The sequence below is a fragment of the Cylas formicarius genome, unplaced genomic scaffold (genome assembly GCF_029955315.1).
Source record: "Cylas formicarius isolate icCylForm1 unplaced genomic scaffold, icCylForm1.1 PGA_scaffold_3__17_contigs__length_32017465, whole genome shotgun sequence".
Classification (NCBI taxonomy): domain Eukaryota; kingdom Metazoa; phylum Arthropoda; class Insecta; order Coleoptera; family Brentidae; genus Cylas; species Cylas formicarius.
In genome coordinates this window covers 20,983,894-21,008,691 of record NW_026844326.1, presented here as the reverse complement: position 1 = coordinate 21,008,691, position 24,798 = coordinate 20,983,894, and the positions used below count along the sequence as shown (strand labels likewise).

Below are 24,798 nucleotides of genomic sequence, written 5' to 3'. Positions count from 1 at the left end.
ATACACATTTTTCAAAACGGCTCAACTGACCCAAAAATATGTATTTAAGTGCAACTTAGTGGTCAACTAAACAACGTAAATATGTTTCAAGGAGAGTATTTTACATTTTTATTAAAATGTCCTTTAAAAATTGTTCAAGGGGAGGTACATACATCTGTAGGGAAGGCTTGCGAAGAAAGAAATAATATAAACTTGTCATATTATTCTTTCGCTTTGCTATTCTTTTTCTTAAAATGTAGCCGTAAGGTGGCCAATCACTTTTGATATTCGTCTCACCTGTGCAACGCTTCCATCGCCAAAGCGCCCGCCTCCTGATCCTTCGGCGAGCACTTCGGATCCCTGCTCGCCAAAATCGGCCGCGAATACTTAGCAGTGAACTGTTTTTCCATGCCCAAAAAGCCGGGCATCAAGAAATCGAACAGGCTCCACAGCTCCAGCACGTTGTTTTGTATGGGCGTGCCGCTCAGTATGAGCCGGTGGTTGGCCGTCAAATTCTTGATCGCCAAACTCGTTCTCGTCTTTCCGTTTTTAATCACGTGACCCTCGTCGAGTACGACGTAGTTCCATTTGACGTTCGAAAAGAAATTGTTGTCCTTGCGCACGATGTCGTACGACGCGACCACAAGGTTGTACCGTTTGAATTGGTGACGTAGCTTCTCCCTCTCTACCGGCGACCCGTTGTACTGCAGCGGCCGTAAATATTTTTGGCTGACGAATTTTTCCACTTCGTACACCCAGTGGCCGGTCAGCGTAGGCGGACACACAACCAAAGAGGGCAGAGGAGCGCAGTCCGCAGACTTGTTCTCTTTGTAGCGCTGCTCGCGGTAATACTGATCCCCGGCCAAGATGCAAATACTCTGCAGGGTTTTGCCGAGGCCCATGTCGTCGCACAGTATGCCGTGCAACTTGTACTTGTTGAGGAACGAGAGCCAATTCACTCCCGCCTGTTGGTAGCTTCGTAATTCAGCCGCGATCGGTACAGGCACCACGTAATCGGGAATGGTAGATGGCGAGAGGAGTTGTCGGAGAAATTCGCGCTCCTTGTCGCGTTTCGCCTTGAGCGCGCTCCCTTTGAGGGCGACCGGTTCCGGAACGCCCCCGTCCAAAGGCATAAGTTGGACGAGCGTGGCGAAACAGTGGGTACCCATCAGTCTGACGGAGACGTTTTGGTCGGACATGCGGCCCAGCAGGGGCACAACCAGCAAAACTATATACGGGATTATGTCGTATTTGAGGTTGTCGACGACGCACGCTATGGCCTCCACGGCACCCTGCCGGTCTATATCACAGTCGGTGGCTCCTAATTTGGGTAATACCTACGAGAGGGCACCAAGTCACGTGCATCGTAATCATAGTTCGTTAATTAAATATAACCGGAGATTTCCCGCACATTTTTTTTTTAATTGAGACAAATAAAAGATGGCGCTTTCTAAATTGACATATTCACCTCGTTATTGAGTTGTGCGGTTCTGTTTGGAGAAAGTGAGTTGTGAGGGAGTGAGTGTGTGTGTTGATGCTCTATTTGTGTGTGCGGTTCTATTTGAAGAAAGTGAGTTAAAGTACTTAACTTGAGTATTTTCCCTGCTATTTGTGAAAAGTGATTGTATTAATTTTTATGTATTCCCATGAGTTATACAGAAAATTTTAGTAATGACATTTCGGTTAAAACTAAGTTGAATATAAAATGTTGTGTAGCCGAATGTTGAAATCGGACCAAAAGGAGGCATCGTTTTCCAAAGAACTTATAAATTAATTGGATAGAAAGATAACGGCTTGACAGTGGAAGAAACGAAATTGATTAAGTACAAATCTACAAAACATTATTTAGGTTTTCAATTATTTATTTCTAACTTTACTTGTACTTTTTGTAATTAATATTTTGTTAAAACATCAGGGTCCATAGACAGAATTACAGTAATTAAGACGACTCAAAATCAGTGTTTCACAAAAAGTTGTTTTTAACTTTAAGCTCAAAATATCTTTACTTTTATAGATATTGTGGAGATTAATATAAGAATTTTGGAAACCCGTGCACGAAATCTAAGTTCATTATCAAAGATTATACACAACAGCTGGAATTTCAATAGCATTTATAAATATATCCAAGTTTTGAGTGGTCGAATACATCGCTGGCCCATTAGAGTATTTAAAGACCAATTCCAAACATTTATTTAGTCACCTTGCCGTTTCCACTCCATCAGATCGGAGAAAAGAAACATGTATTTGAAGTCATCAAAGCAACCCTGAGGGAGTCCCCTGTCAACTTCTACGACTTGTCAATCGATTGATATCTGTGATTCAGGTAATTACGAATCAATTGAATCGTCTTAATTTTAAAAGTATTTCAACTTAGAACAGAGCATAGGATTACTACAATTTGGTAAAATATATGTAATTTTCTTATGAAGCTGAAGTTATGATGATTAAAATTTTGTGCCACTCAATTTAGGTTGACTTGAGTGATCGTAAAAAGTTTCGATTCGACCAAAGAGTGAGCCGTTTCGGCTGAGCAGTTGGAACACTCAACGGTCTCAACAGTTGCAACACTTCAATATCAGGGTAAAGCACAAAACTCCAACGTGAAACTCCAAATTGCACCTCCCAAGTAGCCTACAGAAATAACAACTTACTCTGTTTACGACCACCTCCATGACTTGCACCGAGTCCAGCTTGGCTAGCACGGCCAGACACCTCGAAGCCAAATGCCTCACCGCCCGATACGGGTGAGACAGCAAGACGCTCAGCCTGTTCAAAGTCTTGGCCATAAGCTCGGGCCGCAGACTATCGTGCAAACTGGGAGCCGTCACCTCGAGCACTTGCAACGCCCATACCAAACGCTCGGCCCGATCGTCGTCATCGTAGCTGGGTAGGTAAGTGGCGAGGTCGACGGTTTCCTCCAACTGCCCGATCGTCAGTTCCCACAATTTGGGCAATTTCGAGGGCAGATCGGGGCCGAAGAAGCTCGCGATTTCGGTGAGCGCGAGCGTCGCGCCGCGACACTGGATCCTATTCGTCCTTTGAGTTTCGTCGTCCTTTTTGAGTTCTTCGGTCTGAGCGTCGTTTGCAGGCGGTCGACCGGGTCCCCGACCGCTACTGTTGGATCGTCTGAACGAAGCGCGTTCCGCGATCCGTTGCTCGTTGACTAACGTCAGTATTCCGCTATAATTGTCCGTTTTGTCATCGCCTTTGTGAATTTGCGGCGTGAATTCCGGATCGCATCGCAAAAACGTGCACAGATTGACGAGGATCTTATCGTTCGGGCAAGGGTCGCGGCCGCGACACTGATCGAGAAGCATCGCCAAATGGCGGGCGGTTATTTTTTGCAAGTGCTCCTCCGGCTCGTGCTTGACGGATTCCATCAGCGGTTTCGCGACCGGGTTCAGTTTTTCCGGCAACGCCCGGAACGTCACGATGGCGCCAGCGATGGCGGCTGAAATCGAAACGCCATCGGCTATATTTCTGTAGCAAACCGACCGAATTAAGATAAAATCGATTGATTTTCATGGAAACTCAGGACGACGCGATAGCGATGTAACGCACATAAATTTCATTGCGTTCTTAAAATTATTTCGATCAAATGACGCAAACAAATTAGGAATAAGTTGGTATTGTTTATTAACAGTTAAGGTTTTTTTCGAAAAAAGTTTCGTGTTTCATGTTCGCCCCGAAAATACTTACAAAATGAGCAGAAGTCTGAACGAATCTGTTAATAAACAAAAAAGTTATGGTTATGGAGGTAAAAGCTGATATTTTTTGATGAATAAAACAACTGGATAGTATGGAAAAATTTATATTGGAAACTGACTGGGGCTTCGTTCGGTTTGGTGGCCGTATAGTCAGAAACACCATTAAGACTAGGAGTGCGACGGGGCTGAATTCTCTCACCTCTTTTATTTAACGTTTACTACGAGTATATATTTCAACAAGCATTAGAGAACAGCGAAACTGGCATAAAGGTGAACGGTAAAATATTTAACAATATACGCTATGCAGACCACACCGTCATCTTTGCTAACATTTCAGAAGGCTTACAGGAACTGATAGACAACATTGTAGAATCAGGGGATCAACATGGCCTGACAATAAATATATTAAAAACAAAGGTGATGGTCATGAGCAGAAATCAAAACTTACGGGCCAATATAAAAATATAGAAGAGGTGAGAAAGTTCTCGGGTGATGAATTACCCAAAACCTTGATCCGGAGGCCGAAATTTGAACACAAATTGAAAAAGCAGAATCCACTTTGTGAGAATGAAGACATTCCTAACAAATACTACCCTGTCACTGGATACTGGATACCGTTTTATGAAAACATACATTTATTCTATTCTCTTATATGGCATGGAATCTTGAACAATAAGAAATAGAATAATGCAACGACTATGTGGATCTTCCCACATAGACTTTTGAATGAGACTGTTATAAGAATGATGAATGAAACGACACAAAATCAGCTATTTGGGACATATATACAGATGAGAAAAATATCAACTTTTGAGATTGATCATGGAAGGAAGGATAGAGGGCCGAGTCTCCAAACATAAGAGAGTGCACAAGATTAGACACATACATGGTATTGCGAACGGTAAGGAACAGAGAAGAGTTTGCCACCATTGTCGTTGACCTTGAGTAATGGAGAAGGCACCTAAAGAAGAATAGCAAAAAAAAAGCAAAGTAAAAAAATTAAATTGTCGTAAAATCATTTAACAATTAAGGCATTCGCTTCGAACTCAAGAGTGGTGTCAAAAATATGTTGAGCCATATATTGATACTAAATTCGTAAAAAATGTCAAGATTTAAAAAAGTCAGTAGCTTACATTTGTTTTGTCAATTATATTCGTAAAGATACCTCCCAGGACTGTACTCGATAATTTCAATCAATTAATTAACTTTTTATATAGTAATAAAAACTCCTTACAAAAATAATTTTTTACAATTTTATTGTGCACAAGAGATTTTGGATTGTTGAACAGAAATTATTTCGGTGCTTTTAATTTATGTTTTTAAGTGTATTGTTATTTTACCCTTTTTCGCTTTTTTGTAATTGTTTATTTTCAATATTTCATTCTTTTTCTAGTAAAATTGTTTAGTATGTATTTAAATGTGTGAATAGTCTTATACATTACTTATTATGATTTAAATGTCAATTAAATTTTCATGTCTTAAAATTTTGTTACGATTCCTTAGTAATCCCAACAAACCCCTAATCTATCATCATTACAATTATTGTCTGGAATTAAATGTGGTTTATTCTATTACCTCAAGACACTAATAAAAATAATATAATATAGATATGTTTTTCAACTTTTCTAAGCATGTTACCGGAATTCGGCATCATTAATGCGTCGACCCACCTTTTGTACTTATGGTAAGTGTTCTCTGCTCCTTCCCAGTTTGCCTGACAGAGTTTTGTATCGCCCTTCTCCGCTCCTCCAGGCTCTCCTGTACTTTGGCTTTTAACTTAAAATTGACTAGAATAGTTTCAGTACTGGGCCCCGTCAGTTGCTCGATGAGGGGTAACGTCAACGGTGTTTCGTTCTGGACATCGATGGGCACCTTGTAGTGCCTCAACGTGGCCAAAAAATCGCGCGTCTCCTGCGCCAATCGCGTGAAACTGTGCGCTATCTCGTCGAAGTAGAGGTTCTCGTCCTGGCACTGGTGCAAACGTTGCCTGAGATTGGGCGGACAGTCTTTTGTTTCGGTATCTATCTTTGCCCATTCGGCTATCACCAAACCTAAATCCATGCATGGATTAATGTCTAGAGAAAAAAGTCCCATCCATTACTGTATCAAATTTTTCAATGAGTTATCAAATAAACGGCCTAAACATTTCCTTTTTTTTTTAAATCTGCTCATAGTCATAGAAGCCTACATAACACAGGAGTTTCTTGACCACAGATGTTAGAAAAGCCCTTTTTAAGAACTCCGAGTGCTTAAAAATGCCTCAAGCCTTTTTGAACATAAACATTTATTTAAGAAAAAATACGGACAAACCACTCCCCCTCCATTTTCCTACCAGAAATAGAGAGAACAGCATTAAACAAAATTTTTTTGTAGAAACAGAGTTTTAAAATTCAATATAACAATTCCGACACCTGGTAGGAGTTTCAGAAACTAGCTAAGAAATTTCCAGCATTTTCTCTTGACCGATTTAATTACTTTTTTTTTTAATTCGGACAACCGGTATATTAAATGTACTATTACTACTTGCCTACGACTAAACGCTGTTGCGCAGACTTCGAATTCAGATGGACCAACAGTACTTTCTCGTAGCAGTCGATGGGTTTCTCGATACCTTGGCTATAATCGATACCGGGCGCAGGTTTTACGATATAACACGACAGTAAACCCAACATTCGAGCGGCCATGCAGCGTACTTGGACGGCGTTCGCTTCACGGATAGCAGAAGGCGTTGTTTCGCTCCCTAAAATAATTGTTCCTAGGTCATCATCAGATCATTACCGTTTTTTTTTTTAAATTTTAATTTTCACCCATTTCACACATTATTTTCCTTTGTTTGTATTAAATAAACCACTACCACGATTGTGACTTCGTTAAGACGAAATCTGACACTTGCAATGAATCATGTGGCAACCCCGCACAGTTAACAATGTGTATTATTAAAACAGTCCTAGTTGGCTGTGTTTTTGAGATAAAGGATTATTTTAAACGCGCTGGGTCGTAATAAGATAATAAAAATGAAATCTTATTGATATTTATATATAAACATAATTTTTATAATAAAAAAATATATTGTTCTTTTGACATATTTTTATTACTATTATTAGTATTATTATTATTATCAGAAAAAATATAAACTAAAGACATAAACACTGGAGAACCTTTAAAAAGACTCCTTAAATTAATACAATATAAATATTTATACTTATTGTTACTTTTACACTAACCATTATACCTTTTTAGAAAACGTATAGAGTTCAATCGAATATTAAAAAATATACCTCACATTTTATATACCTTTGGCTTGTACCTCAAAATCTAAGTACGCCACAGAATTCTGAATGCTCAAAGAAAAATTCGTAAATTACGCACAAAATATTTGGCGATCATGTAAAATACGAATTTGATTCACATCCAAATAACTTTTTAAAAAAATATTAGTCTTTTTTGTATATTTTTTGTCATTTTAAAAATACCAAAATGAAGTTAAATCAAAAAAACTTATTTATATATACGAATTGATTTCTTTTAAACGGATCGAATGAGAAAACTTTAAATCAGAAAGAATTCAGTATTGTGTTTAGTGCCTTCATTTAGATTTTGAAATTGAAAGAATGATAATTATTGTGTTTGATTTGTCATCATTAATCTGTTCATGATTTATTATTATATATTATTGAATAATAATAATGTATGTTATCACTTATTTATTTATTCATTATTTGAAGGCTGCTTTAGCTATATTGCCATTAAGCATTATAATAATTAAAATAAATATTTTCAATCCAATCTTGTGCAATAATTGAAAGTATTAGACTATTGTTATTATTATTATTATATTACTATATTGTCTTCTGTAAACCATTGTATGCTATGGCTATCCTCCGGACGGTTGTTTATATTAATTGATTTTTTGGTTTTCGTCGTCGAACCCGAGAGACTCGCCGAAAGTCTCGTATAACTGAGTTAGTTGTAATAATTATCTGGAAAGTCTGGTGTGCCAAGTCTGTTCCTGTCAACCAAAGAACCCCCACATAAAATTACTGAGAGGCGGGGAACCGTTGCAGCAAATTCTTTTAATTTTTTTTTTTCAATTCTCATGGAACTTTTTCAATATTTTAGATATTTTGTGGCCCCACAAAAAAGCCCCGATTATTAATATTATTACCTCCGATGTACAATTTGGGATGGCCGATCGTATGATCGAAACTGTTGAAGCCGTTGGAGGATTTCCGATGGGACTTGGCGTGGATGAAAAAACTCGAATCGAACGGCACCCGTACCGATTGCATCGCGAGGAACAGCCACACCGTGACGAACGGGCACGCCGCGTGCAACAACTCGACCAACCCGGAGTTGCGCACCAGGTTGGTCCACGCTTTTTCCGCCACGTCGCGCACCTCTTCGATCGGCTCGACGAGGACGCGCTGGAACACGTGACGCATGGCGTCTTGCAACAGCTGCGCCGACCAAACGGTCGCCGATCCGTCCGCCTTTTTCTCCGTCAACGTGCACAAAGTCTGCAAGGTGGCGCGTCTCACAGTTGAAGTGCCGTGCGATAAAAACGGCCACAATCGAGGCACCACGTCGTTCAACGGTTGCGACGGTAGTAGGGCCTGCGTTTCGGGCAGGTTCAATATGGCGGCGAGCAGACCCATGAAACTGTTGCAAGCGGCGGCGAGTTCGTCTTGCTCGGAGAGCAGGTCCCACAGCTTCGTGACCACCTGCGGAACGGAGGTCGAGACCAATTGGGTTAGTTTCGATGCGACCGGTATGAGAGACGAAGCAGCGACGGCGCTCACATCGTCTACACCGTCCGATAACCCTTGAAGGATATAAGGAAACGCCGTCGGCAGTAGCTCGTCAATCATGTCTTCCCTGACGGCGAGGAGGTACTTCAAACCCAATAGGCCTCCGTGTCTGGCTTCCCAGTCTTGGTGGTCCAATAGCTGCAGCAGTACTCCCATCACGCTGCGACACGATTCGGGACGCATGAGTTTAATTATGGTACAGAGGACTTGGGCGCAAGTTTCTCTAACAGGAGCGACCACCGCGTCGGAAACAAAGTCCCCGAATCTGTCCAGCGCCAATACGCACAACAGTCTTATGGACACGTCTTCTAACCATATCTGATGATACGTCTCGTTCTGTTCGGGCGATAGATAGGTGGCGCGACCGGCGCCTTTGCCGTGTACGGACATCACCTCTCTAAGGGCGGTCGCCGCGCCGTGCCGAGTTTCCCAACTGGAGCTGAACAAGTCTTGGCTCAGTTGGTCGCAAAACCATTCCAGCGGCCATTCGCCTTGGTCCCCTGCTTCCAAATCTGATAAGAAAAATGCAACGATCTGAACATCGAGAGATCATAGGAGAGTGACAATTTAACAGAGTTCATGATCATTTATTATAAGCGTAAATGTTAAAATGTTAATGTTAAAATTGGAGGAAATGAAACAACTTGTCCCATTTTGGTCGTGACTGACGGGTACGTCTGTTGTTAGTGAAGATAGAGCCCTGCGTTTTCGCAAACCTTAGGTACTTTTTTGTGAAACGAAAGATGACGTTAACAAAATTGTCATGACTTGTCTAGTTTTTAAAATACTGAGTGATTTTGGAAATATGAAGCATCTCAGGTTTGCCATGAACTGTCCGAAAGATAGAAGGCGCAGTCGATATAGACTTTTCTACTATTAAAATAGGTTGGCTTCATGCAAATTATAAAAGTTTACTTTGCAAATACTGTACTGTCAGGAATAAATAAGGTAATAATCTTAAATATTTAATAAATTCTATTTTTAAAGCCTACCGCAACTACCTTCTTGAAAATTAAAAAAAATAATTTTTGTGATTTGAAATATTAGTATGCCATATATTACATTTGGTCTTGGTATATTACATTTGGTCATGATATCACAATTAGAGGGATACATGCCATGCAATGCAACTCTTTGTTTCATTTCCAATTTTTATACTTACAAACTGTTATTTGCATATAATGGATAAATAATTACGAATATCATTAAATTAATAACGACTTTTGCACCTCTTATTTTGGCGTTGTTTTGAAAATAGCAAATATTGTGGGTTATAAATTTTATTGTATTTAAACTATTTATTACCTTTTAAATATTATTATTTATTTGCCATAGCAACGCTTACATATTTGAATCAGTGGTTTTCAAGGTGAATTCTGGTAAGATACCCATTTATTATTATTACCCCATTTGATTTTTCAAAAATGCGAAATATTAGGAAGCAAATAAAGTTTGGATGGCGACCTAGTGCTGCTGCGAGAGGACTTAATTTCTGTTTTAAATCCTAATATGTGGAATACATCTCCAACCTCATTGGAGGAGGTTGAATATCTAAAATATCGCTTAAAAGAATATTTTAATAACGTTGTGATTGTGATTCACTACAAGTGCTCTTCTGCATACACACAACTTTTTTCTTTTACTGGGTGGGGCAGAAAGAACTTTCCAATTTAGGAAGGTAATAAAAACATACAAAATGCCGTTTTAAATCAGTGGGTTTTAAAAATTGACATAAAAAATTACACAATTGTTGATGTACTGAATAAACCACTCCTGATTATCACTCTCCTGATCGTTTCGACAGTAATTCCCTGAATTATCGACTTTTCAAAAGCTTCCAAAGTATTGGGACGACGTTGAAACACCCTTTAATTCAGGTAGTCCGAGAGAAAAAAAATCACATGGGGTTAAATGCCCAGAAAACATTTTTTTCAGAATCGTCATTGAACGGCAAGCTGCGAGGGTTGTTACTAAATCCTGATGGAACCTCACGTGCCTTCATGTTCTGTAGTACTTCTCTAGCATCTCATAATACCGATACGCCTAGCACCAGTAGCACCGTTTTCCTCGAAAACATACGGATCCCACACTAAATTCAGACAAGGCACACCAAACTTTAACCTTAGTCTAAGTTATAGATTATACTGAATTACATGAAAACTCGCTCCGCTATAGGCATAGCTAGATGCTTTTAAAACGGGGAACCATATGAATGTGAATAACGAAAAAAAAAAACAGACTTAATCTAACTGTTTAACGTAACGTCAACAAAAAAAAACAACGATGAAAAGATACAACTTTGAACTCAAAAAATAAAGGCAGAAAAATTAGGTTATAATCAACAAAGTCACATAAGAGTGAAATTTCATAAGAGGTGCGAAAAGTCACTAAACCCGAAACATCCTTAACGACTTATATGACAAATCAGTGTGATTGGAGCCAAAATGTTGACAGTTACCAACGAATATGACACTCTAATTCTCTACGATAACTTATATAGCGCATTGGAAGGAGAGACGAAAGCGTCGATAGTAGTACGCGAAGAAGAAATTGTTTGTACTATAAGCAGAAGTTGGAATAGCCGTAAAGAGGCCACTTGACATCCGCTAGTAACCAAAATCCTAGTCTTCAGAAAATGGCAAATAGCCATTATTAAGTGAAAACTGATACTCAATTACCGCAAGTGATACTGCTGTATCAAGTGCTAAATAGTTAAAAAAAAGCGGCGCTCACCATACTGAATGATTGCGGTTTTTTCCTCAGTCTTAATTTTCTTAGTATCAGGCTCGTCCCCATTCGAGTGTTGCCTATAGGTCGCCTGTCTGGCTTTCCTCTTCGCCCTGTTTATCTCCCTAGAACTTAAACCTTCGTTGCCGCACGAAATGACATCTTTGACGGGTTTCTGCAAACGCGACGTCCATTAGCATTTGAAAAAACCCACGCCGCATGCACCTCACCTTATTGATTACGTCAGCGGTGACGTCGTTGGAGTCGGCTTTGCCGGTGAGCAGATCTTCGTTCGAAAATAACGTCGACGTGTCTAAACCGATTTTCGCGGCCACGTCCAAACCCAACTTGCTGTTGAGCAATTGCCTCTGCTTAATCATACGCTCCTTAATGTCCACCCCCAACGCGGAATCTTCTTCGACATCGAACTCCTTGCCTTCGGACGCCATCAGGTGGGAGCTGTTGGCCAACACCTTGGCCATGTCGAATTGTTCGAATCGTAACCTCCCGATAGAAGACAGGGGCGTCGATTCTCCGCCATCACTGGCGGGGTTACCGTCGACTCCCTTCGGCGACCACCGGGGCACATTGCTGACGATAGCGCGAACCGCTTCGCTGGCGGCTATTCGGGTGTCCCAACTGTTTGAGCGCAGGTAAGTGGCAGTGCGGGCTAGCAAATTGTTCAATTCGTGAGGGTGCAGTTTTTGCACTTCCCCCAATTGCTTGGCAGCGGCTGATCGTGTGACGGGGGAACTTCCTGTCTCTAACAGTACGAATAACCTATCCAATCTGAAATAATATGATAATATATTAGAAAAAATAAATAAATTAGCTGCCAGAGCTACACTATTAAAGCCCTCAGAGCTACGGAACAAAATCTGAACTTTTACTTCTTATTTATTTTTTACATAGTTTTTAATTTGATGGGGCAAATTTTTGAGGAATAAGTCAGAATTTCTGAAATAAGGCACAGTGCCAATCGAAACACGGTGAATGTCCTATTAGACGTTTATAGGGAATGACTTACGGTGAAAACCTGAAACGTTGGTTACTTATGTAAGCGAATACAAGCTTCCTATGTAAAATATTGTTGGCCTTGCGGTGTTGCCAGATATATTCGTAACGTATATCAATTTTCGTTTTTTCAATGCAACACAATGTATATTATTACATGTTTAGATTCTGCGAAACATTCTGGAACTTTTTTACGTAACATTTACCATACCCATCTTGGACATTTTCGGAGATAAAAAATACTTTTTAAGAAATTTGACAACAAACAACCCGATATAAAATAATTTTTTCACACTTGAATTTTTGGTTGCCGTTCCCCATTAAATTGCGTTATCATAATGTAGTTTGAGAATTAACTTATCGCGTATAGGGCGTTCATAAGATCAGGCCCAATTGGCAAAAGATATAAAAATCCACATTACGTGGGAATTTTAACCCCACTTTCATATGGGCACGTAAATGAGCAATTAATTTGCCATCTAAAAGTACCAAACTATGGTATACCTACTTTCACTGGTTTTCGAGTTATAAGCAAAAAACCAAAATATTGCAATTAAAGCGAATTAAAGTAATCACGTTTTATCTGGGTAGCAGGCTCTGGCTAGACATGACGTTTTTAGTAAACAAATTTGTGTTTGACATAAATAAGCTTAATAGTCCGTTATTAGCATGTTCAAATGAGTCATTGTAACAGTAAAACTGGAAGGAAATACATATGCCAACAAAAATTTATTCATAGAAACTGTTATACACAAAACTAATGTTAAAGACTAATAAAAGGTTTTTCAGTACAAACAACTAGATATTGTGCTTCAAATGACCACCATTTTTTCTAAAACATCGATGGATTGACTTTGCACTGTTGCCCTTTGAATTTGCCTGCGATGTAGCGCTAATGGCAAATTGTGTAATTGTGTAAAATATCCAGATATCCTCGTTCAAATTCTCGTAGTAGATACAAAAATCTATACATTTCATTGTTGTTCATTAAAGTTTGTCAAATAAATGTAACTCTCAACTATGAAAATGCGATAAAATGAGAAATCCGAATGCATGTCACAATGGCCGGCCAGAGACTGCTTCCCAAATGAAATGTGATTACTTTAATTTGCCTTAAATACAATATTTTGCCAATATTAAAATGGCGTGTTCAATTAAAAAATTCCCACGTAACATGGATTTTTATATCTTGCCAAAAGTTAAGTGTTTAGCTGCACAGGTTGCGCAAAAAAAATTATCATTTTATATCGGGTTGTTTATTGCCAAATTTCTTAAAAAGTATTTTTTACCTCCGAAAATATTTAAGATCGGTATATCATATGTTACATAAAAACGTCCGAAAGTTGATATACGTTAGGAGTATATCTGGCAACACCGCATTGAAAACAAATATTTTACATCGGTAGCTTACATAAGTAACCAAAATTTCAGATTTTTGCCGTAAGTCATTCTCCGTAAAAGTCTAATAGAACACTCACCGTGAATAACCCTGTATATGTGGTAATTCATAAAAAACGGGATATTGCTACAATATGCCTCAACATACCTCATACAAATGAAGTTTTTTTTAGCATAATAATAATTTTAATAACAGTTTTAGGTTTTTTGACAAAACAAATACGAATTTGAAACTTATTCGGATCTGCCCCTAGAGGGTGCTGGTTTCACCGTATTATTTAGACATATGGAACACATGACGAAAATCTGAATGAGTGTTTAATCTTTCATAGAAAAGGTCTTAGGCGCTCTAACGTTTTCGTTTTTTGACTTAATTACACTTCAAAAGTTCAAGGTATTTTTTGAGATTTTTTTTATCCACACTTAAACGATTAAAAGATAATAATATTTTGGTGTCTAGTCCCGTTAGTACAGAAATTACCCAATCTTTATAAATCACCCTGTAGATCTGATGTTTCGATGTCTCTTACGAGAAACTTATGTCAGAAATTCTGACCAGCTTTTCAGAAATTCCGGCCGAAATGTTGACTAATTGCTTAAAAATTTACCTTATTAAACTATAACCTATTTTATTTTTGTTGTAGTTAATAGTATAGTTACAAAGTTTTTCTGGAAATGATTTTATTATTTTATGGTCTTTATGGAGACTTAAAAAGGCAGTAAATAAATATCAAATGTCAAACCCAATATTATCAGTGCAATCAAAACAGTTATAACGACGATCCCTGGAAATCCTGATAATATAATAGATAACTCATCTGTCGTATAAACCCTGTTTGAAATATAGAAATTTATACAAATCAACCTGAATGTATCGCATATAAAACATACCTATAAACTACTATCAATTGTTCCGCAGGAACGGTTTTTTAAAACAATCGCTGCTTTATTATATCGCGTAAGCGTTATCAACGAGGCTCATATACTGGGCATGTGCCGTCATCGCACATTTTTAATATATCATTCATGCACTTACAAAATAATCTATGGACATTCATAAATACTAAATACTAAATGCTTTAAAAGCAAAGAATTAATGTACGTACTTTTTCATTTGACTTGGCGGAAAATAATGTCAATTCACTCTGACATTTTATTCTTATTATCCGTGCGACTTCTAAAACTTCACTACTTTGACTAACTTAATGTATCCAAATGAAAACATTAACAAATGCGTATGAAATATGTGTCATAAAAGTTTCTGAATAAATCTTTATATCCAGGTAAGTTTGTGTACATTGATTGGAAAATTCGACATACATTTCTAGAGCAAGGCTAATAACAGTTTAACGATGCGATTAACCCATATTATCCCAAGCATAAAGAAAAATAAAAAATACTTTCTTCGTCTGAAATTATTTATTTTGTTGCACTTAACATACACGAAACATACAAAAAAATACTAGTAAGTAAACGAACCACTGGGAAAAAACATGAAATAATCTTTTGGGACACGTAAGATGTAACATATAAAAAAAACGCATAATTTTTTATGGTGCGCGAGCCGGTTTTATTTTTGGTGATATTTTACAAAGCATGAAGTATGTAAATACATATTACACTTATTACAAAAGTAAATTGTGTGGCTGTGGCAGATTTTACATGTCCTTCGGGCTTTATTAGCATGAACAATCATGACGTGACCTTGATTATCACAACGCACTTCATCTGTGGCAGGTGCAAGATTTCTTTGAGTAATTGTTTTATCAGTTTTTAAAAGTCGCAAAGCAATTGAAGATTTAAAATCAAATCAATCACTTCGTCATCAAAAAACATAAAAAATATTTCAAACGGAGTATTTCCAGGAAGCCTCACATGATCTAAATTCATCGGATATAGGTGTGTGAGTGTACTCAATCTGACCTATCTTCCATTTGACAGTAGAAGCAAGCCTGTCGTTTGCAGAAAGCATACGTCTTCTTTTGAATTCCAAGGTTTTATCATATGATGAGTCCCATTCAGGTTCAGTAGTTGATGAATTACAGGACTGTTGAAGGACAGCTGTATCATTCGTTCGTATTAGTTGGTTCCCCGAACTCTTGTAGATTTATGTTATCATTCATATCTTCTTCGTCAGTCATATAGACCGCGTCAATATATTCTGTAAATATTTTTTCACGTTATTTTTAGCATAAATTTACAAGGAATGAAATGCTACAATACATAAGAACACGTAAATCCAAATAATACTTACGACTTTCATTGTTATTGTCCTCATCCATCACCATCTCCTCCATAGCCTCCTCCTTTTAAGTCAAATACCTCGGAAATACCATATTTTACGAACTGAAACGTTCACTGCACAAGACACAAACTAATACTAAGAAGAATTCTACTTGCGCTGACTTGTCTAGACTTGCAATAACAAAGCTTTGTTTCATTTGTGCATTCACGCACCAGTAAATATTTTCAAAAAATAAAGCATAATCAATATAGTATTTCCAATATAATGTATGTAATCTACATGCTATAAACTTAACAAAAATGGCAATACAAATCCAAAATATATTTTTTTTTACTATTTTGGATTTACTTGAAAATGTGATACAAATTTATATACCGCTTTTGTTAACTTTTAAAGTCATATATAAGATCTTTCATTTAATCATAAATTAGCGATTTCTACGGTCTTATGTCCTTTAGGAGTGATAATAATAAAATTTCTAAATGGATGTGCAGAAATATTTCCTGTATGTGACAAAAAAATCATAGAATAGGTGCTGCATTAACGCACCCCTGGGACAAAATGGGTTAAATCATAATCTATTATAAGCTGACAGTTTCGCTTAACCCCTGAGATATAAAACTGATAATATTAAAAACACCGGTGAGTAATTTACAGTTTTTACTTTAGCACAGTACGTTCACATTATCTTTTTCTATAAACTTAAAACGTGTATTTCCCTTTTCGAGCACAAATGCAGCCAGGCCACCCGTACACCAAAATATCCGGCGGGATAATTCATAATGCAAAGGATATCGTGTGGGCGTATTAAAAAGGAAACGCTCTGCTGCATTATGCGATAAATACATCCACGTCCGAGATATCTCTGGATGAGAGGAATATTTTTGTTAGCAATAAACACGTCTAAAAAATAATACTAACAGCAACAACGGTAATAATAGAAGGCGATAGCATAAATTATTTCTAGCTGGTCGATTTTCGCTTAATCAAAGGAATTATAATTACGCCTTAGTTAGATATTTACGAAAGTTCTAAGATTAGGTAATTTTAAAATGGAAATAAAAGGTAATATGAAAGTTTATTACATTCAAACGAAAGCAAAAATACTTTGTACAATTGTATATTATAGATATATAATTTCAATTAATATAAAATAATAAAAATGTTAAAGACAGTAAAAAATATCGCAATTTTGTTTAATCGGCAACTGTTCAAAATAATTAGAATCTTTCATATCAATAATTCACAAATCGACATCGTTTATTTTTCACTGAAGAGAGTATTATTTGTTCTCGAAAGACAGGAAAAAAATTATTTCCAGTTTTTCCACGAAGGCTATAAGCAAGCGAAGCAAGAAATTCGAAAAATCTCTATCATTTTCTTTTTTGTGTTTATCCTTTTGCAAACTAAAAATTTTTATATTTAATTCAATGAAGTGTTTACTAATCTTTGACCTATTCCAACCAAAAATTAACAACAAATGTTTTTAATAATCGGTCACAGGATCTACCAGTTCGCTACGCAAATCTTCACTGATTTAATTACATCACATCCACCGATTTATAAGCCTATGGGCAATTAAGAGATAAGCATTAAAATCTACTAATTATGCCGTTAATTCAGGCCGCACACGTTATGTCCTTTCTAAATATGTTTAAGAGCGCATTCAGAACAATCATAAATTATTTTCATTTTAAAAATGACGCCGCCTCCGCTGTACTTACCTACTGGAAGTCATTATGCTTTGGCGAAATGTATCTCAATTTCCTGAAATTAGAGGAAAATAAACGAAATTATGGGCAGATTGGAACAGATAATTTATTTCCACGCACACGGTTTTATTTATGGCCATATGGCTGCTAAGTGAATTGCTGGCCTAATTTTAATGTGTAAATAAATAGGAAATGAATCTGGAGAATGTCGGAATTACTGTCTTGATTTTATATCTCTAAATTCAGATCAAATAACAGCGAATAAAATACGATTGTGCCTAATGTCAATATTGCTAAAATGTACCAAAATGTTGTTAAAAGGCAACAACTGTGTCATGCAGATTTAAATGTTAAACAAACGTCATGGAGAATGAATTTTACTGAAACATTGCAAATCCGTCCCGAATAAGCAATTGTGAGGGACTTACCGCATTCAATCTAGCGTTATTTGATTGCCATTAGCATTCTAAATCGCTTCATCCTAGTAAGTGGCCGTTTTAATAAAACAATCGGCGAAAATGTGCTTTTATATGGTGATTTTACTGAAGGAAAGTTCATCTTGCAATGGACAAATTTATACTGACAGCCATGATGTCGTTGAGCCCGACTTTATTCGAGCAACTCCTTCCCATTGGCGGAGATAACGAAGGAAGGTGCAAAGCGCAGCTTAGTCAAAGGACATACTACTTTCTTCAAGCAGATACAACCCGATTTTAAAAGATATCAAATTGGTTACTATGCTCCTTGTTTATGGCTGTTGGTATAGTGTTGCGTGCGTTTAATTATTTTCCAGATAATTTTAAGAATAGTCGATTTTTAAACATAAAAACATAAACTTATGAAAGTAGACAGTCGCTTGACGTAACATTTGACGTTTCCTAAATAGTAAACAAACCGCATGTTCTTCTTTACACATGGCGCGGAATGTTTTTGAAAAAAGACCGAAAAAAACGAAAAATCGTGCAAGCAAAGTTCATTTAGTATTCGATGAAGCTAAACGAAGGTAAAACAGCTTAAATATATAAAATATCTATAAAGTGCCCATATTTAACCTATACGTTGTTACCATTGCCATAGGGAGTTTTTGACTGGTTTTCGCAAAAGGAAATTGCAGCGAAAAAAGCAGGCGCAGGAAAAACTTGAGAGAGAATTAAAAGAAGAGCGGAAAAGACTAAAGGTTGAAGCCAGGGAATCTTACAAAAACCTAGTAGTGTCCCACAGGCCCATACCCGAGTTAGAAAACTTGTTAAATGAGGAATATGAAGAAGGAGACGTGACTGTGAAAGTAGTGGAACTATCACCAGATGAAATAGCCAAACAAAATCACTGGATAGGATCTAATAAATTAAAGTATGAGGACGAGGATGCATCTAATGACAATGAAGACCAGGAAAGTGTTAAAACGGAAATTCCTGGAATGGAACTAAAGCCCCTAGCAAAAAAGCAAACTGTGAAAAAACAATTTGTATCTGAAAAGCAGTTGAAAAAGGAGTTAAAAAAACAAGCAACAAAGAATGTTAAGAAGAGCAAAGTATTTCAGAAGAAAAATAATATAGAGAGGTTGAAACAGAAAAAAATGTCAAATAAGTTAAAACAACAAAATACTAAAGACAAGAAAGGTAAAAAACGGGGAAGAAATAAAAGAAATGTTAATTAAATATTAAAAAATTAAATCTGTTTATTTGGCTTGAACATTATTTTTAACACCGTCATGTTCTTTCCCTATATATTTTGAACCAAAGGGACAAATATGATTATTCAAACAAGTGGCACATTGTGGTTTCACTGGTTGGCAAATTTGCTGACCAAAGCCAACAAGCAAATGATTAACTTCACTCCATAATTCACATGGTAACCAGGCTTCTAGCGATTTTCTAGTTTGCTCTGGGGTTTTTGTATTTACCCATCCTAGACGGTTAGAAATCCTGTGGACATGTGTATCAACCCCAATTCCAGTTACTTTCCCCCATGCCGTTTTCATACAGATGTGCGCCATTTTGGGACCTACACCGGGCAGTTTGCACAAAGCTTCTACACTTTGGGGAATATCACAATCATATTGAGTTTTTAGAATTTCTGATGTTTTCTTAATATATTTTACTTTACTCTGAAAAAAACAAAAGTTATTAATAATAATTTTTGGACTATTCGCAAAGCATCTCACTTTCCAGAACCCAACTGGATAAATCAGTTCTCCCAAAATTTTATCTGGGGTGACCAAAATGTTGTCAACAGTGCAGCCATGTTCTCTTAACCTTAACATGGCAGCATGTACAACCTGGTCCCTAGTTTGGCTACTTAACATTAAAGCAAGAAGATTCTGGTACCTCATAACTTTGGGATTTGCTTTTTTGTCATGGCATTGGTGACATCCCATAGTATCGACCGGGGCATCGAATTTTTTACGCATTTCTCTTAAATTTTGTAAAACCTCATTCCAATTAGCTGGCTCCGTTTTCGAATTTTTTACATTTTTAGTATCTCCATAACTCTGGGGCAGAGAATTTTCATATTCAATTTTAATATGATCCCTTTTAACTGACGATAGGTTTTGAGGTGGAGATTTTGAAACCTTATCTTGGATTTCTTTGCTTGTATCGTCGCTCACTGATTTAAGAACTTTTTTGCGAACAAATTGGTATTTAGAAAAATCAGTTTCACTTACTTCCGGTTCTTCAATTTTACTGTTACTTCTTGTTGCTTTAACTGAATTTTTCACGCTTTTCATTGTGGCACGTGATAATTTCAAAACGATATTAACATTTCTAGTACAAAAGGATATACATTTCAAAATCAAAACCATTAATAAGTTAGGTTAGTTTGTACAAGTGAGCAAAGATAAAAAAAATGTCTTTCAACTTCGAATGAGTATCAAATACGAAGTTCACAAGCGTTATTTATTTGTGTTCAATATTAATATTAGACAATTAATCCTTAAAACTACCCAACTTTCACTTTACAAATAAAATTAATATTGTAATTGTATTAATATAGTTCTCTTTACTTCAATCAATATAAAAGATACCCCTTGGTCATCTCGGCTTCCTATATTTAGCTTGTATCCAAATCCTGTACATTTTTAAAAGTTTGCCTCTATTGACTTGTAACCTTTTGTCTGCTCTATTTTCCTCTTCTTCAAACCCTGTTTCTTCCATTAACTTTTTTATTTCCTCTAAAACATATTCAGATTTAAAACTAATTTTTACACACACAATCACATACCTTGAGTAAAAAAGTATACTCGAGTACCATCCCCTCTTGCATAAAAGTTTTTTCCCAATGATCTTCCTGGTTTAAATCTCAACTGGGCCATATCATATCTCCCATAATCTCTAAATAGTAACAACCCTCCCGGCTTTAGATAAATATATATATTTTTCACAACTTTTTGAAATCTAAAATGTAAATATAAAGGGGTTGAATAACTAAAATTGATTTTCTTTTACTTATCAGGGGATATTGCTGATAGAACAAATATCATAACAATAATATCTTGACTGTTTTTTTCGAAAGGTACACGCCATTCATCATTTGTAATATCCAAGGTAAAAACACAACACCTGTCTTTGTCAAAAACAGCAGAATTAGTTACAATATTGATAGCTTTTGAAGAAAAATCACAACCATATACTTTCAAATTTTTGTTGGTACTATACTGCAAAATTGGAAAAATGGTGTTGCCTACACCACAGCCTACTTCAAAAATGGATAATCCTTCATCCCTCTCATTGGTTAATTCTGGAAATTCAGTAAACAACCAATGTCTGTCCTTAAAGAACTTATTTTCATGGATATCATAAAATGAATCCCAAGAGGAGTTGGCCTCTATTTCATATCTATTTATATCTTCTTCTGAAAATTTAACTCCGCTATTTGCTGTTACTTTAGCAACAGCTTCTTTTTCCTGATTTTCATCCCATTCTACATTATCCCTACAAGGAATACACATTTGAAATTATTTATATTCCACTCCTCTGTGAGCTAGCACAATTTCAAGAAATCTATGGATGGCGAAAATTTCTTAAATTATTTAGCTCCCCTGGCAATATCATACCATGCATTGTGTTGGAAAACATCTTTTCCTTCAGTTAAAAATCTACTGCCAAACTGAGGCCGCTTGTTTTCCATATTTTTGAAATACTGCCTGCGTTCGGTACTTTGCAATGTTGGGTAAACGTTAGATATTATTTGTCTGCACGTTTCCGCTTGTTTTGAGCTAAATGCAAACGGTTTGATCAACTGTCGCCATTTTTTCAATCGTGAAATAAGATCGCGTAATTTCTTCAGCATGTTATTGACAGACTATTATAACCTGAAAAGATGTATTTGACCTAGTGCAAGTACACAAAAGTTCTGTTTTCTGGCAGTGTTCATGGAATATGTGGTATTACAGATTATTACGTTGAAAAGCAGAATACTAATGATACTTTAGAAATTATTGATGAAATAGTAAAATAATTCATAAATATAACCACAAATATATGGGGTTAAGTGTATCATCCAAGTTTTAAATATCGCGGTATCAACTATTAACAGTTCAGCCCAATCGTCGAAATGCCTTTCTGTATGTAAACATAACATTTTTTAATGAGTCGAATATTCCTGCACGCAGCCATGGTGAATTAAAATTTAGGTTAATTTGTCCATTTTCTTCTTTTTTTATTCCAACGAATGTCTGCACTAATTCTTTTTCGCCGAACTTTAGTTTGTTTAACTGCGAAAAAAATTACCGGGCATACAAATGGTGAAAAAATGGATATATGTTCTCGGAAATATTTTTGCACTTTATTTTATTTAAGGTTGTACACCTACAGAACCGAGTGTGTAACATTACGACTAGGGAGAAGACATAACAAGATGTCATATTGTTTTCAAAAAAGATTGGTATTTATCTAACTAATAAGAACTTTATGTTTGAAAATATATGCGTCTATGTAACACAATCTTTCATTTAAATAAATGGTGTATATTTGGTTGCCGATACACTTGAGCAGTAATGCTCGTTCATTTTACTTTAATTTTTTCCGGCAGATTGCGCTTATTAAACAAACACAGTCTGGTCTTACCATATCGATAATATCGCAGTCTTGATTTCGTTTTTTCGAGTTTTTGATTGACTATGTAACAAAAAATGCATATTTTTGACATAATACACCAATGTGTTCGATTTTGGAATCTACTGTTCTGACGAAAAATGTCCAATTAAGATTATTTCACATTTTCAGACAGGACGAATATTTAATCGGCTTGGTAGGACAACGTCGGCTGTGGACGTCATTCCCGATTTGACGTTATGCGCAGAGTGCATTTACCAAATACCGATGGTGTATGTGGTTCGGTGCGTTAAATTTCACTGAAAACATTTTTCCGTTTCGAATATTTTCTTACAAGAAGTAATTTTTATACAAATTTACATCGGCAAGATCGAGTAACAGTAATCTTGATAGACTGTCTTTTCGGGATTCGTGTCGAAATTGTTTGTTTTGGGCGTATTGACATCTGTCAAATCCAGGAGGGCGTATACATTCCTAAGGATTTTTTGCCGATTTAGTTTCACATATTCGTAACTACATATTTACCGGGACTCACTTATACAATACACGGATGCCGGACAGTGCCTTTTTAGGTTGATTTTTCGCGGAACGGGACAATATCCAAGAAAACTGTTTCCTATTTTGTCCCAGGTGAGTACTTCATTTTTCTGACCATTGATTTTTGCTAAAAGTAAAGGGAAAACAGTTTTTTTTATATAACTCTAAACTTTGCGGTAAAATTTTAAAACGGCGGGCGGCATAAGGGGTCAGATTTCTGGGTAATCCCGCTGTCAGTTTTATAAATTCAATTAATTACTGTGTATTGAATATGCCAACCATCACCTATGGATTTTATGTAATTCATGCCAAACGATCCCAAGATTTTGTTTCGTGTCGGATACGATGTTCTCACAACGCCATCATCCGTTCTTACGTAAATTATGGTTTTATGGTGGTATTACTGGGTGAAACGTTGTTCGTAATTCTGTAGGGTATAGGATGTGTGACATGTGAACAATTTTTTTTTATCGGTCTTTGGAATCTCACAGCCCTCATGTCAGTAATATTTTTTTGTCCTTTATTTCGGAAAATTTTGCAGTTTGACATACATTTTTTGGATATATTTTATTTAACGTTATTTGCAATTTGCAAAAGTTGTATGGGAAATTATTTTTTAGTGATGTAGTTACCACAATTCATGAGTTCTCCACGTATTACAGGGCATTCTACCCAAATTTGTGGTGGGGGCGACTTCCTGCACTTCGATTTATCTTGTTGCAGCTTTGCAACAATATCGATTTTCCGCAGTTTCGGTGGCTTTGCTCCGCGCGGCGTTGCCACGAATACCCGCTTCGAGCGGAAAATCGCGGAAAGCGGCGATTTCTTGGCTGCCGACGTTTTATACGCGAAATTATTTCTAATTTCTAATAATCCTTGATTTAAAACTGTGTTGACGTTTCTCAAACGCACATTTATCTTTAAGCAATTTTCCAAATATGGCCCTACGACATTTGTTTTGATTACATTATTATGGATTTTTTGCTTTTATGCAAAGTGTTTAGTTTTTTACGAAAGGATAATCGGAATCTAAGTGGAGGTTTGTCGTCTCGCTCGATGACAGAACGCCTTTTTTTTCTAGGAACAAAAAATGTATCAATAAAAATTAATCTTTTAAATGATTCTATATTAAATGTTCCTCCCAACGCAATTGTACAATGATTGATTTTTATTTTCTCGAGTTTGTGTTACACAATCTACCCCCATGGCTGTATGCATTGACCTTTCTGGTAGCACAAGTCGCGTATTAATATGAATGGGTCTTTTATTTTGTAACATTTACCGGCGATTGTTTGAAAAATGTTGGTTGTATTTATACGAATGAGAACGAACTCCGCTCAGACTTTTCTGCGACTGTGGTAAAATGACATTGACGTTATTTATTTTTATTTTCGTTGCTGGAGACAGTCTTGAGGTAGATATATGCTGGTTCTCGTCTTCGGAATCTGCGATTATGTTAGGAATATTTAATAACCATACCACCCATAAGTGTTCAATCAGAAAGGGATTTTATTTAAGTGAGCGTTCTTGTTGTTTTGTTTATTTTTTGTAATTTTTTCGCTCCATTGCTAATGCGAATTTCCATAATCAAATAAAATTATATGAAAACCTTTTTGT

General features: G+C 36.6%; 5 protein-coding genes across 5 annotated transcripts in view; 2 read left to right on the top strand and 3 right to left on the bottom strand.

The window, feature by feature from the left end:
* LOC132699431 (TATA-binding protein-associated factor 172) overlaps positions 1-18,186 on the bottom strand; it is a 28,592-nt gene extending 10,406 nt beyond the window's left edge. The window contains exons 1-9 of the mRNA XM_060666130.1: positions 18,019-18,186; positions 17,603-17,645; positions 11,452-12,010; positions 11,228-11,396; positions 7,852-9,006; positions 6,214-6,426; positions 5,357-5,737; positions 2,631-3,430; positions 277-1,316 (exon numbers count right to left, since the gene is read on the bottom strand). Of these exons, the coding sequence (XP_060522113.1) occupies positions 277-1,316; positions 2,631-3,430; positions 5,357-5,737; positions 6,214-6,426; positions 7,852-9,006; positions 11,228-11,396; positions 11,452-12,010; positions 17,603-17,616 (4,331 nt within the window). The 5' untranslated portion in view covers positions 17,617-17,645; positions 18,019-18,186. The remainder of the gene's footprint in view (positions 1-276; positions 1,317-2,630; positions 3,431-5,356; positions 5,738-6,213; positions 6,427-7,851; positions 9,007-11,227; positions 11,397-11,451; positions 12,011-17,602; positions 17,646-18,018) is intronic.
* A 264-nt stretch (positions 18,187-18,450) lies between these two features.
* Positions 18,451-19,247, top strand: LOC132699863 (nucleolar protein 12). The gene is made up of 2 exons (XM_060666806.1): positions 18,451-18,593; positions 18,668-19,247. The coding sequence occupies exons 1-2, from the start codon at positions 18,505-18,507 to the stop codon at positions 19,245-19,247; spliced, it is 669 nt and encodes a 222-aa protein (XP_060522789.1). The 5' UTR covers positions 18,451-18,504.
* A 21-nt stretch (positions 19,248-19,268) lies between these two features.
* LOC132699860 (endonuclease III-like protein 1) lies at positions 19,269-20,393 on the bottom strand. Its single transcript, XM_060666804.1, has 2 exons — positions 19,755-20,393; positions 19,269-19,697 (listed from the first exon to the last, which is right to left on the bottom strand). The coding sequence occupies exons 1-2, from the start codon at positions 20,391-20,393 to the stop codon at positions 19,269-19,271; spliced, it is 1,068 nt and encodes a 355-aa protein (XP_060522787.1).
* A 75-nt stretch (positions 20,394-20,468) lies between these two features.
* Positions 20,469-22,223, bottom strand: LOC132699861 (tRNA N(3)-methylcytidine methyltransferase Mettl2). The gene is made up of 4 exons (XM_060666805.1): positions 21,645-22,223; positions 21,037-21,522; positions 20,813-20,985; positions 20,469-20,762 (listed from the first exon to the last, which is right to left on the bottom strand). Exons 1-4 carry the CDS (start codon positions 21,878-21,880, stop codon positions 20,623-20,625), a joined length of 1,035 nt encoding a protein of 344 aa, XP_060522788.1. The 5' UTR covers positions 21,881-22,223; the 3' UTR covers positions 20,469-20,622.
* A 680-nt stretch (positions 22,224-22,903) lies between these two features.
* LOC132699161 (protein alan shepard) overlaps positions 22,904-24,798 on the top strand; it is a 90,868-nt gene continuing 88,973 nt past the window's right edge. The window contains exon 1 of the mRNA XM_060665711.1: positions 22,904-23,274. The gene's annotated coding sequence lies outside the window, so the exon portion shown is untranslated. The remainder of the gene's footprint in view (positions 23,275-24,798) is intronic.

Bases quoted from the DNA above. Each gene is read 5' to 3' on its own strand.
- LOC132699863 (XM_060666806.1), top strand. From the start codon at position 18,505: ATGGCGCGGAATGTTTTTGAAAAAAGACCGAAAAAAACGAAAAATCGT. The intron at 18,594-18,667 runs GTAAAACAGCTT...CCATTGCCATAG, and splicing joins TTCGATGAAGCTAAACGAAG to GGAGTTTTTGACTGGTTTTC.
- LOC132699860 (XM_060666804.1), bottom strand. From the start codon at position 20,393: ATGGTTTTGATTTTGAAATGTATATCCTTTTGTACTAGAAATGTTAAT. The intron at 19,698-19,754 runs GTGAGATGCTTT...TGTTTTTTTCAG, and splicing joins ATCCAGTTGGGTTCTGGAAA to AGTAAAGTAAAATATATTAA.
- LOC132699861 (XM_060666805.1), bottom strand. From the start codon at position 21,880: ATGCTGAAGAAATTACGCGATCTTATTTCACGATTGAAAAAATGGCGA. The intron at 21,523-21,644 runs GTATGATATTGC...TATTCCTTGTAG, and splicing joins GTTTTCCAACACAATGCATG to GGATAATGTAGAATGGGATG. The intron at 20,763-20,812 runs GTATGTGATTGT...AATATGTTTTAG, and splicing joins AGTATACTTTTTTACTCAAG to AGGAAATAAAAAAGTTAATG.